Source organism: Falco punctatus (assembly GCF_963210335.1).
Source record: "Falco punctatus genome assembly, chromosome: 4".
Classification (NCBI taxonomy): domain Eukaryota; kingdom Metazoa; phylum Chordata; class Aves; order Falconiformes; family Falconidae; genus Falco; species Falco punctatus.
This window is the reverse complement of record NC_137583.1, coordinates 101,695,253-101,708,923: the sequence shown is the minus strand read 5'-3', so window position 1 is coordinate 101,708,923 and position 13,671 is coordinate 101,695,253. Positions and strand designations below refer to the sequence as shown.

General features: G+C 42.2%; 1 protein-coding gene across 1 annotated transcript in view; it reads right to left on the bottom strand.

Moving 5' to 3' along the window:
* The window catches only part of OSBPL10 (oxysterol binding protein like 10), a 145,956-nt gene that overhangs the window by 14,975 nt on the left and 117,310 nt on the right, over window positions 1–13,671 (bottom strand). The window contains exons 7-8 of the mRNA XM_080387327.1: window positions 10,581–10,727; window positions 3,114–3,597 (exon numbers count right to left, since the gene is read on the bottom strand). Of these exons, the coding sequence (XP_080243453.1) occupies window positions 3,114–3,597; window positions 10,581–10,727 (631 nt within the window). The remainder of the gene's footprint in view (window positions 1–3,113; window positions 3,598–10,580; window positions 10,728–13,671) is intronic.

Here is a 13,671-nt window from a genome sequence, read left to right as displayed (position 1 = left end):
GACAGAAAAGTTTCAGTGATAGAACTTCTTGCTGCCTATTGCCAGCCCTCAACTGCAACAGAAATGCTTGGCTGCACTGCAGTTTCTCCATCACTTCCCAGAAATGCTGTCACCATGAAGCTGCATGCTTCTGCACTCCTTACACCAAAAAAAAAAAAAAAAAAAAAAAAGCAAATGTATAAATTGGTGAACCCAAACTTCTTTCCCAAATGCCCATTATTAAAGACAGCAGCGAATTGCAGAGTTCACCATTGCAGATGTTGCTCAAAGCCTGCCTCCACAGACTCGCAGAATGGTCAGGGCTGGAAGGCACCTCTGGAGATCATCTAGTCCAACCCCCTGCTGAAGCAGGTTCACCTACAGCAGGTTGCACCAAGTCACATTCAGGTGGATTTTGAATAACTCCAGAGAAGGAGGCTCCAACACCTCCCTGGGCAGCCTGTGCCAGGGCTCCGCCACCCTCCAAGTAAAGAGCTTTTTCCTCATATTCAGCTGGAACTTCCCCTGCTGCAGTTTGTGCCCGTTGCCCCCGGTCCTGTCGCTGGGCACCACTGGAAGGAGCCCGGCCCCGTCCTCCTGCCACCCACCCTCAAGGTGTTGGTACGCACGGGTGAGACCCCCCTCGGCCTTCTCCAGCTCCACAGCCCCAGCTCTGCCAGCCTCTCCTCACCAGGGAGGTGCTCCAGGCCCCTCACCAGCTCCGCAGCCCCCGCTGGGCCCTCCCCAGCAGCTCCCCGTCTCCCGTGACTGGGGAGCCCAGCGCTGGGCCCAGCACTCCCGATGGGCCTCACCAGCCCGAGCAGAGGGGCAGGATCAGCTCCCCGCACCCGCTGGCCACGCTGCCCCTAACGCGCCCCAGGGTCCCATCCGCCTTCTCGGCCACAGGGCCACCGCTGGCCCGCGGGCAACCGGCTGTCCCCCAGCACCGCCCGGCCCTTCCCCGCAGAGCTGCCCCCCTGCAGCCCACCCCCAGCCTGTGCTGGTGTGTGGGGTTGTCCCTCCCCAGGGGCAGGACCCCGCGCTGGCCTTTGTTGAACTCCATGAGGTTCCTCCCCGCCCAGCTCTCCAGCCTGCCCAGGTCTCACTGAATGGCAGCGCAGCCTCCTGGTGTATCAGCCAGTTCTCCCAGTTCTGTATCATCAGGAAACCTGCCGAGAGTACACTCTGGCCCTTCATCCATGTCACTGATGAGTAAGTTGACCAAGACTGGCGCCAGCACAGACCCCTGGGGGACACCCCCAGCTGGACTCTGTGATGCTGATCACAGCCCTGTGAGCTCCGCCATCAGCCCGCTCTCAGCCCACCTCACTGCCCGCTCGTGTAACCCACGCTCCTGAGCTTGCCTATGGGGGTCAAAGGAGACAACACTGACCACTCTCCCCTCATCTACCCAGCCAGTCATTCCATTATAAAAGGCTGTTGGATTGGTCAGACATGATTTCCCCTTGGTGAATCCACACTGACTGCTCCTGATAACCTTTTCCTCCACATGCTTAGAGATGATCCCACTCTTGGGATATCGTAAAAAAACCACACACACACAAAAAAAAAAAAAAAAAAAAAAAGGAGGGGAGAGGGGAGGGGAGAACTTATTCTCACAAAAATACATTAAACAATCCTTGGGGCAGAGAAATGGTTAATTCCTAGACCCTTTTTCTCTCAAAAATGGGACACATCAGGACTTTGAAGTCTTCAATAATCCCCACAGTAGACACCCCCAATCCCAGGAAACTGTGTGCTAGCAGCAAGAAAAAGGAATTTCCCTACTCCTACATAATCATAAATGACTTTGTGTTTATTTCCATTAAATAGCTCCCTTCACTGAGAAAGAGTGTACTAGAAATGAATATGTACCAGAAAAACACAAGTTAAACCAGTGACTCAGGCTGGCAATAGTACAGTCAGGACAGAGACAGAAAGACCAAATCCCCTTTGACACTCCCTTCCCAACTTCCTTAATTTCATACTAAAAGCAAACTACCTAAGTCATAGGAAGAAGGAAACAGCCTATTTATTATAAACTATCACAACAATATCAAATCCAATAGTAAGGAAGTTGCATGACTCTGCTACAAAAAAAGGAATATATTGCCATTGGGACAAAGGTATTGTAGCCCTTTCCACCATTTGAGTTTGTTCTTTAGTTCCAACTAGTAGAAATAGCAAAATGTATGTGTAAGTTTTCACCATATTTTTTGTTGTTTTTAATAAGCAAAACCAAACTACTACATTTCCCCCTCTACTTTTTTACTACCTTTAATATCACAGTATTTAACATAATGCCAAAAAGAAGCAGTTACTATAAGTTGTCCTGGTCCTTCTACTGCAGTCTAAGACCTAGTTAAGACAAAACACTAAAAACCATAGACAGGAAATTACCCTCAAATGGCAAAAGGGACTGACTAAGGGACTTACAAACACTAAATATGTGAGCAGTTGGTAATGACACTGGCACAGGTGTGTCTTTCAGTTCAGATCATCCATTAAGAACTTGTTGTGACTCCCTGTATTTCTGAATTCGTGTTGAGCAATGACTTACCACAAAGCAGACCGTGTGTGTGTATACATATATGATACAGCAAATCATGATTTGTACCTCAACTACATCACTTTCTATAAAGCTGGAGATAATATGCCGACTAAACACTACAGAAACTACGATTCTTTGCAGAAATTATGAAAAAAGAATGTTAGGCTTAAGTAAAAACATGTTTTTTCCTACTGCTTTGTTCCAATTGTGAAACTGTCCCATACTGAATCACATATTATTTTAAAAGTGAGCAAGACATAAAAACGTTCTTACAGAATATGCTGTCAGTAGTCCTTTGCTACTGCAACTAAATCATATCTGAAGCACAGTTACATTTTAACAGACTCAAATAAATATAAGCATATATTTATACATGTAATGTCTGTCTCATTCTGCCTGGAGAGGAAAAAGTTGTATGAACCTTACAGGTTTAATTCCAAACTTCACAAAAGCAAATAGCCACAAGGTTCAAATGAAAGGTCAGAGGGAAAGCAACAGGAAAATATCTGTATTTCTGTTGTGTTGACACCCGTAACATTAGCTAAACAAACAAAAAAACCCAATATAAAAGCACAGTTCTTACCTTCACCTACCATAGAAACACCTATTGACATGCCCATAAACTTGCTTTTGGTCCATACATGAGCGTTCACACACATTTTCTTCTCTTTGCACTCACAGTAAAAGCAAGATACCGGTGGATGATGAGATACTTGTTCAGCTACAAACCTCAGCTTGTAGCACGTGGACTGGTCCTGACCAAACTCCTTGGCTGGGTCCTTAGAAACCATGGAGGCACCGTTAGTTCTGAACGCTTTCACTTTATCTTTAGGCACATCCCACGAGCAATGAAACGTTTCACCAATTATAGGGTTATAGGGCTTCTTGGCAACCGCTCCCTTTCGGCCTTCATGAAAAGCTGTGAGATAATACTCCACAAAGCAGATAATTCTTTCCTCAGGAGTGGCTCCAGCTGCAATTGACAAAAACAGGTCTGGATGGGCCATGAAATTTGCATACATCTCCAGCAGGGATCTTTTCTCCAAAATAAATGTTGGAAGCACTACCTGTATGCAAAGCAGACAAAGGCAGATATGATTTCCCCATGATCATACTACCAGGGGGTAAGGGGGGTGGGGGGTGGGATGCGGTGGAGAACAGTTAAGACAGCTGCAATTCTGGCCCTGCCAAGTTTCAGGACAGTATTTTTTCCTCCCCTGCCACTGCAATTTCATTTTCTTTGCAGTGTAAATAAAAAGCAAAGGAAAAAGCAGCGGCCTTGACAGCCATGCCAGCTGCTTCCTATTTCGTTATGATTCTCAACAGCAATATGGGAATCTGCCTTTTCCTCTCCTCTCAGTTAACAAACAACAATTGTTCTCCTTTTTACAGGACACGAAAACATACTTTGGTGTAAACTAAATCACATCAAACATCAACAAACCCAACTTACCATAACCCTCCAAAAAGGGAGTAGTACACCCTCCCAAGACGCTAGAAGATGAGTATTTCAAATAAACATACACATCACCAGCCTGCAAGCGGTGGAGAGCGTAAGGGGTACATGACCCATTCTGCCAGACATCTGGGCTCCCGATTTCACTTCTGGGCCCTTGACCACCCACTGCATATGTATTGGGTCCCTTCCAGCCTCTAACCAAGCTATCCAAACACCTCCAACCAAAACCAAACCTCAGGTGTGTTTCCAAGGGTAAAACCATGCCAAGGACCCTTCTTGAAGAGGCTACTGGCAAGAAAACGCTCCCCGTTTGACCCCCTCTGCCTTACACTGCCATCTTGTGTGTCATGTCCCCTCCCACCTCCCAAGTCAAACCGCCTGCCACCCCTATGCTCTCCTGTCATCCCCAGGCACAGGGCATGTACACCAGGCAGCCTGCACTGGAGGGAGCCAGCCCTGACTGATCCAGACGCAGTTACCAGTGTGGCTCAGCTAGCAACGCAGATGCCGCTTAAGTCACCCCTCTTAATCAGGAACAAAACTTGTTTAAAAGTTTTCCATGAAACACTCTGGAGTACACCGCAAGACAGACAAGGCTACAGGAACTAAACCAATTTATTTCTCACCCTTCTTCTCCCACGCTCCATACCTTGTGCAGGACCATCCCAGGGGAGCTCAGAGGTCGCTCCTGAGCAACCAACAAGGAAATTCTGGCACAAACCAACCTGGCTAGAATCAAAGTGGCTCAAATGATGCCAGATGCAGACCAACAAGCTGTCCTCTATTGCAAGAATTCTGCTTTCCTCTCTAATTCTTCATTGTGTTTACTTTTTCCCTTTCCCAAAAGCAAGGGCTATTTACAGCAGGCAGGGAGCCACCCTTCAATCATGACCACACTCGCTTTCCCCCACTGCAGCCCCAGCTTGCGATTCTAAGTGGGACCAGAGCTCAGTTCAGTCCTTTTGGATCCCATGGATAACGAAATAGAAGCTGTCAAACTTTTATTCATCATTTAGTTCTTTTCAAAGAAAACTTGTAAACATGGGGAAAAAAATCCCAGGCACAAGGGTTCAAACACAGTCTTAACAGATACATTGTAAGTCAACATACCACAACTGCAAAAAAAGATAACTGCTCTCTGCTAACATACATGCCCATGTGCTCTCTCCTGTGTATTATTTACACACATACAGCCTTTTACAGGCTAGTAATTTTTACAAGTTTAGCTATAAATCAAGCAGAGTTCCATCTGCAATATTCCTCTGACTCTACTCCGTAAGCCTTGAGGACTCTGCGTGGTCTCTATTACCAACCTAATGAGGCCCCAAAAGATGCAGCAGGACCTTAATTTTACAGTACACTTGGCAAACAACTGCATGCTAAAGACAGCCAACGGTCCCCATGGTGGTATGATAGTGAGGCGCTGAGGAGATTGTTTTTTCAAAGTTAAATCTAAAACTCTGGAAGGCAAAGTGGAAAGGCAGGAGATTTTCTTAGGGTATTTTTAGCTCTTTAAACAATTCTGTCTTCCTTGCAGCATTCTCATTCTGACCAAATAATTATTATCTTATACAATCTTAAAAAAATGCAATTCAGCATTACTGACCCTCAATACAGAATCTCATTTTAATACAAAGCGTACACTCAAAGATCAGGTTATCAAAGGGGAAACTGACAGCAAAACATAGAAAAATAAACCATCACTTCTGCCTAGAAATACTAGTAATAACTATCACGAGTTCACTGCACAGACCTGAAAGGGCAGAGAAACTCATCTGAATAAACAGCACTTGCATCTCATTATATCCAAGTGTGCGTCTCTCTCTAAAAAGAGCATGCTTTATTAGCACAAATGGAGGAGAAGAAAATTACAGACCATAATTAAGATTATGCAAATTTTATTGTACAATATTAAGATTGCTGTGGTTTCATCCTGTTGACTTGATCGCATAGTCCTCATATCTACTGTCTCAAGAACTAGCTGTGTGCTTTGCAGCTATGTACTTCACGTAACTCCACCAACATAGCCACTTAATGCAATGTTAAGAATCACCGGACTCTTATTATTAAATTTCAAGCATCAATTTAAAATCTGAATAAAGCTTGAACCCCACCTCAAATGATCTTGCTTTAAAAGCCCAAACAAAATGGAAACTACATCCTGAACTGCAGCAGGAAAGGACCCACTGCAAAACGCAGAATTGAATTGTCTGCACAAAAGGAGGCAGAACTGTGTATGAAAAATACATCGGTTTACAGCTTACACAATTCCAGTATTACAAAATATGCCTAGAAAACATTGCCTTTTAACAAATAATCTCATAGACGTGAAGTTTTAATATGCAACACCACCACACACTAACATAGTTAAAAAACCCCACAGGTTTTGGTTGTTTTTGTTTTTTTTTAAATTGGCCTTATCTTGGTTTCTGCAGAAATAAGCAAAATAGAAACAAACAAAATTGGAAGCATACGGCATCCCTCTTGCCAGTGTTGGACTGTCATGCACTTGCGCTACCTTCCAAAGGACTGAGGTTTTCAAACCTTCTGCAGCCAAACAGAATGCACGGTGCAGAAAAATACACGTCAGGACCTATGTTTTTTATATTGGTTTTGGACTGGACTACTGTAGAGGAACAAAGGCAGGGGGTTGATTAGCACTGATAACATGCAGCTGTGGCCTGGCCTCAGAGGCAGTGGGTTGATGGACATGGATGATGTGCAGCTGTAGCTCGTTCCTGCTAAGTGGTTAAATAGCCCTGAGGATGGTGGGAGAGGGGGTCAGCTGGAGGAGGAGTGGTGTGGTCTGACCTCTGGAGGAAGGAGATACAGCACAGACAGTAGAATCAGACCAATGGTAATGCCTGGTTGCAGTCTACTAGTTTGATGGCGCTGCAACAGACTACATTTTTTTTTTTATATAATCGCATAAAAATTCAAAACTGCCTGATTTTTTGCCAAGGAGAAAAAGCTGGCACAAGAACTAAACAGACAAAAGAATCTCTCCAGAATAAATATGAAGTTGCTTAAGTCTGAAGCTAAAAATCTCTTGGTTGCATTCTAAAATTTTAGAATAATCTCTGTTCTTTCTCAGACCTCAGGTGAAAAGGAAGCAGCTTAACAGCCATTCCTCTATTTTCACTGAGGTTAAAGACAGGATATTGATTTGAAGCTTGATCATAATTTCCCAGGTTTGAATACACTCATGCTTAATTAGGTCTGAATGCAACTGAGAAAATTAAGAGCAGGGGTATTTATCCCTGCTACTATTTACTGTGAGGCAAAACATGAGTGTCAGCATCATTCCCTACCCTTTTCAGAAATCTGACCAAGGTACCCCATGCTGAGATGTCCTTCTCTTAGAGCAGGGGTACTCAAACTACAGCCCGTGGGCTGGATACGGCCCCCCAGGGCCCTGTCCTCAATCCAGCCCCCGGTATTTACAGAACCCCCCCGCCGGGGGCTGGGGGGGGGAAACCAAGCAGCCACAGATGACTGCCTGCCACTTCATCTGTGCGCTGGCCCCCTGGTTAAAAAGGACCCCCTTTTTTTGAGGACCCCTGTCTTAGAGGTACAAAAGCTTTCTGCTGTCATCTGTGTCACTGCGGGAATAAAACAAGCTATTTTCACCCCACTTATATTTTAAAGTTCCGAGGTAAAAGTATATTGACAAGCAAATTAAAAACTTATAACGTTGTGACCATACAACAATATTAATTTACAACAGGTTGACAGTCTGCAGAATTACTGGCAGCCCTTTATTTTTAGCACATATTAACTGCGTAGGCAAGATAAGGGAATGCAGGGGAGCGATCACCCATCTGTACAAACTGTTAGCATTAATTGCAACCCATTAGATGCCATTTGCCAACAAATTTGTCAGGCTGTCAGTGGTTTTTGGTGCTGTTTTCCATTTTTTGAAAGTCCAAAGAACAAACAATTTTAAAACTTCCCCCCCCCCAAGCAATTCCAATTTTAAATGAATTTTTAAAGTCTTGGCCCAGACCAAGGCATCAGTTTTGTACTACATTCTGCTGCTGTGATCTGCTCCCCCACCTGACTCTCTCTAGCAGCTATTGAAGTCTGTTTGGCCACCACCAAGTCTAGCCTGTTCTAGCAAATGCCTGTGCAGATTTAATACTTCCTTGCAGGTGTTTTCCTTCACAGTAGATTCCTACTGTTCAACTCCTCATTAAAAGGCACAGCAGCACAAAAGTTTCAGAATTGAAGCACCTTTGCCGCACTGAACATGGTCATCATCACGGTGGGAAACTGATGTCAGCGCAGGCAAGGCCAAGACTAACAGAAGCACAACCCGCAGGAAAAGGAAAAAAAGCTGTTTCCTCTGATGTGATACATGAAGGTAATGACTATGCATCCAGAACCCAAAGTCACCAAGGGCTCAAAAAAGCTGTTTGTCCATGTGTGCGTCACATTACAATCCATAGCTCACAAAATGAACCAAGGAAACAACCGTAGGAAGGCAGCACAGGAAAATGGAAACATATAAAACCTCCTCTGATGTTAGCAACTACCGTGCCACAACCACTTCCAGCAGAAGCTGACTAGCATCAAGGCTATCTGAAATCTGACTTTCAGATGAATCATGAAAAATGAGAAGACGTGCAGCCAACAAACCAGGCTTTATCATCGCACATGTGTGGCCCTAAGGGCCTCATGTCAGTAAGCAAAGTTAATAAAAAGAGCAGCCAGCTGTCTTGTATTTTTTTTTTATTTTTAATCCTCAAAATGATCAGAAAAGTCATGTGCACATGTGGCACGTCTCATTAATACTCATCATATGTGTATTCGTGCATCACACAGACTAGAGATGGATCTAACTCTGCCATATGCCTGTTCCTCTGTTCAGTCTGTGGGTATTACACACACACACTCATGCATGCTAATATCTTGCCATACTATAGATCTGATAATATGCATCACTATCCTCAATGACTGTGTTCTGAGAACAGTATGTAAGAAATAGGTTATCATATATATTTACCTTCCAACTTTTCCTTGTAAGTGTCTACACTTATTTACAGTAATTTCTCTTATTTACATAACCATGTGTCTTTGGGGTTTTGCCTCCTCTGCTGTGACAAAAAGATGACATTGGAAATCAGGGAAGAAAAATCTTGTTCATACCAAAGACAAAATGTTTTGAAGATGCAAGAACAACAGATGAAGAATCTTAGTCTAGTTTAAACATTATGGACTCAGCCAGCGTTAGCAAACCAACATAGAAAAGAGGAAGAACTATGAAAAATTGAGGAATGTAAGAAAAACAAAACCAAAAATTAATGGTATATAACCCCAGACATACTAAGTGACAGGTATAAATTATTCACAAATGAAATTACGAAAATTTTGTTATATTTAGAACAAAACATTAATTTCTGTGCAGCTATTCAACAGCTATACTTAGTAACACATCACGGGATTGTTCAGTCTCAAAAATGTATTTTTAAATACTCTCAATTGTTCCAGAGGAAGCAGAAAAGACTGTACTGAGGAAGCCTTATTTTGCAGAGAAAGTGATAGTAAAAATAGATTTTGACTAATATGTAAGATCAAAAGGAAAGCAGATGAACTCTTCAGAATATCAAAATGCCCCTGAGAAGAATCTCCTGCAAAGCTACTCCATGCAAAAAGAAAATTATCTGGTCATTCCAAACTTTTTTTTATTTGTGGAGGGTGTGCCAGAATGAACTCTTCTTACTTGTAGGCAGTGAGTTATAGGGGGGTTGGTTTTTTTTAAAGCAGAAAACCTTTGTGGAAGGAAAGGGTATTACATGTCTTTACAAAACCCCACTTTTTTATTAAACTCCATAAGAAGGTTTCACTGGAATGCAGAACTATCCAAAAAGAGGCATTCCCTCCTTCCAGAACATCTACCTCATTTCCAGAGGTTTGTTTTCTCATACACCGTAACTTCTCTGACCATCTCAGTATGGATAAGCTCGTAACAGTTCTGGTTCCATGACCAGAAGGTTGCACAGAAGTTTAAAATGGTGAACTGCTTAGCACAGACAAGAACAGTGAAGACTGATTTCTTTACCGTCATGGTTTTTTTTGAAGCCGCCAAGTAATTAAATGGAATCCAATTCACAAAGCAGTAACTTGAGCACATACCTCTTTCATCCATACAATTGCCATTATTCTTCCACAAACACTCAGTGCACCCTGACTTAACATACATGTGGGACACGTACACAACATAAACGTACATGTGGGATACGTACACAACGTACACTGCAAAAAATGAGAACTATTTCATCTCACTTTGAAAGATCTACAAAAAAATAAGGAAGAGTTTTGGGGCTTTTCCTTCTTTTTTCTTTCCCTTCCCCCCACCCCATCTCTAGAACATCTGATGTGGTAACTTTGTGTGAAAGCCTGCCTAGCAGGAGACAGCACTCCATAGCTGTCTGGAAACACACCTTTACAAAGAGGCAAACTTCCCTGTACACAGGGGCAAAACGTGCTCACAGGAATCACATGCATGTGGATGCATGCACACACACACAGAGAAGGATGAAAAGAAGAAAAAATAATGAACAATTATAAAAGAGATAACAGTGTCCGTACCCTGGTAAGGTCCATGCCAAGTTTGAGCTGAGAGATGAGATGCAGAATTACACTACGTTGATCATCCATTACTCCTAAATCCTCCTCTTCATTATCTTCAGTATCTGTCATTTCATCTTCAACTAGGATCAAGTCAGAAGCTGAATGCTGAAATGAAAAGAAACATCACCATCTGGACAAAAATATGTGTGTGTCTGGTTTTTCTCCACTGTATCTGTTTAAAAATGGAGCTGTCTCAATGGAACCAAAGACAGCCTCTGTTAAAACCAAGAAAGGATACAAATCCAAAAAAAAAATAAATAAAATCCAGTGATGGGTTCACAGAGAATTTTGATCCTGTCCTCTGAACAAGACTGGTAAGTACCTGATGCTAATTTACAGATTGTCTTCTCATATTTATATTGCAGTGATGTCAGACAAAAATCATAGCATATTAAAGTATCAGGTCTTCTATTTATTAAATCGAAGTACGCAGTTGGAAATGAGTCTTGCAAGAGTTTGTTTCATAAATGTCTCCAGCAAATATTCATACTTCATACCAAGATGTTGCATGACCTGATTTCACACCTTCTTCTTCCCTTTCCTCCATCCAACTTCCAAATCAGATATCTAAGAAAGTCAAGACTATTAACTGAAGGAGATATTTTTTTTTTTTTTTTAAAAAAGACTGTAATTAAAGTACACACCTTTGGGGGAAAAAACCCAAAGACATGAGATTTTGGGGTGGTAAGGCAGTGCCATGAGTCTTTATGACATGTGCCACAACACGCTGCTTCACAGCACAACAATGCCAATACTGCCCAGCATCCAGCATACAAGCTGAGGCTTAAGAGAGAGGCACCTTGCCATTCCCCTTCAAGGGGGACTTCACAGCTGAAAGGGATAATGGGTTGTGGTATTTTACTTCTCCACAGGGTTTACAATATGTTACTAACAATAACCCAAACAGGTGGTAGCTATTTTGTTCAATCCATTGAAACCACTCTGCAAGCCTTCCAAATATGTATTCAGGTAAGCTTTTTGTACTTTTGAAAAGAAGAAAAAAAAAAAGAAAGTAAAAAGTTGGGTTATGTAGCTGGAAAATTTACAGCCCAGCATTTCATTATTGCCCAAGGATTCCATGCTGTAAATGAGAGAACGCTACCTGCAAGAGTTAGCATTCTTTCACGCTAAATAGCATTTCTGCAGAAACAGCTAGTTCACTGCATAAAATGAGAAATATTTCATCTCACTGTGAAAGTCTTTGCAACTGAAAAGTTTCATTAAAACCAGCAGCTATTCAGAATTAGGTTTCAAAGAAGTATTTCTGAATGATGACAGTAGAGACCCCTCGGGTGAACATCAGCTTGTATAAGGAGAGTGTCTCTGAAATTTACTTACTAGAGATGTTTCCAAAATTTTAATACACTGTTTTCCTCTCTTTCTTTTTTAAAAATTAAATAAATTTTTAGGTAGCTATTCCCAAAAGAATAACTATTTGGTGAAATCCAAGGACATCTGAAAAACAGTTTACAATTACTTTATTTAGAAAGTAGAATATATAGATTACATAAAACAGAATCTGATTATCTGTAACCTCAACAGTTTGGAGCTTTTCAAAAGGACTAAACCACTTTCTTCTTCCCACTCCCTCAGAAAATAAAAGGATATAACAATAAGCCCGTTCCTCCCAAAATGCATAACATAATTACCCAACTGACACCTTACTGACAAGTTTAATTAACATAAAACCTGAGAACCTCATACAAAATTATCAGTCGGGGAGACATAAAGCACCAAAGCCTGGCACAGTTGTACAGGCTACGATTCATCTGGAAGGAGTGTGGAAAAAGCAGTATCAGAACTTACAGTAGATGCTTCCACAGGAGGTTTCCCTTTGATCCAGCTTGACCTCATTGAGAGCACTGAGCTACCGTATAAGCACTGCCGCGTCTGCTACTGCCATGAGCCAAGCTCGTAGCAAACGAGCTCCAGCAGGAATTAACAGCACTAGAAAAAAAGCAAGGGCACCTCCCCTCCTCACTCCCACCCCCTCTTCCTTTTTTCCTTTTTCCTTTTTTTTTTTTTTTTTTGGCTATCAGACGAGTTGGAGAGTGTGCACCAGATGTCAATCTGCTCCTTGGGTTTCTAGTCACAGGGCACTGAAATCAGTGAGCTTAACTGCACACAGCTCCAACTGGGAAATTGTGCTGCTGCTTCCCAAAGGATATCCTGTTCTCCAGGTGGGGGGCGGGGGAGGGAGAAGGGGCCGGGGGGAGAGAGAGACAGAACATGCTAGCAGGTAACATACTTCCAAGTGAACATATAACAGCTACATAGGCTTTAGTTCTTAACAGCATCAGAAAACAAACAAATTACACATCGACAAGTTCACAGGCTAAATCATATATTAAGAATTTTCTTTTTCTCCTGAAGATCGCACATTCAGGCAGCGCCAGAAATCCTTCCTTCTTTCTGGATAAAGTAGGTATTAGGTTTTCCACGCCTTTGAAAGCTTTACTAAGAAAATAGCAACCACCTCTCATTGCTACTCTATAAAACATGCATGGTGAGGGCAAGTTACCGTAGAAAGTTTAGGTACTCAGGAAAGTAGTATTTGCACTGTTTTAAATGAAAAACTTTCTGCTCATCAGGGAGGATAAGCACAATGTATCTTTAAGATCAAGGATGTTTAATGATCGTTCTGCAAGAAGGGCTGTAATTCTAATTATCTTAACTATCGCCTATTTTAAGAACATGTGTAAGGGCACCAAAAATCCCACAACTGTACTACTAGAGTTATCAACATACTAGTGATGTTCAGTGCATGTAGAACGACATCAGTTCTCTGCATCTTTTCTTGCTTTCCAAGAAAATAGGAACTTAAATACAATTTACATCACAGGAACTGAACAGCAGCCATCTTCAGTAAGCAATACCCTTTCTGTATTTCTCTCTCTCTTCATTAGCTGTTCTAGATAATTAACAAATCGCTTTTTAAGAGCACAACACAGGGTTTGTTGCAGACATACAGCCACAAAATACAAAGCTACTGTATCTTTAAAGAGAGTCATAAAAGTCCAATCCTGTTTTTAATTCTTTTTCTTTCCAC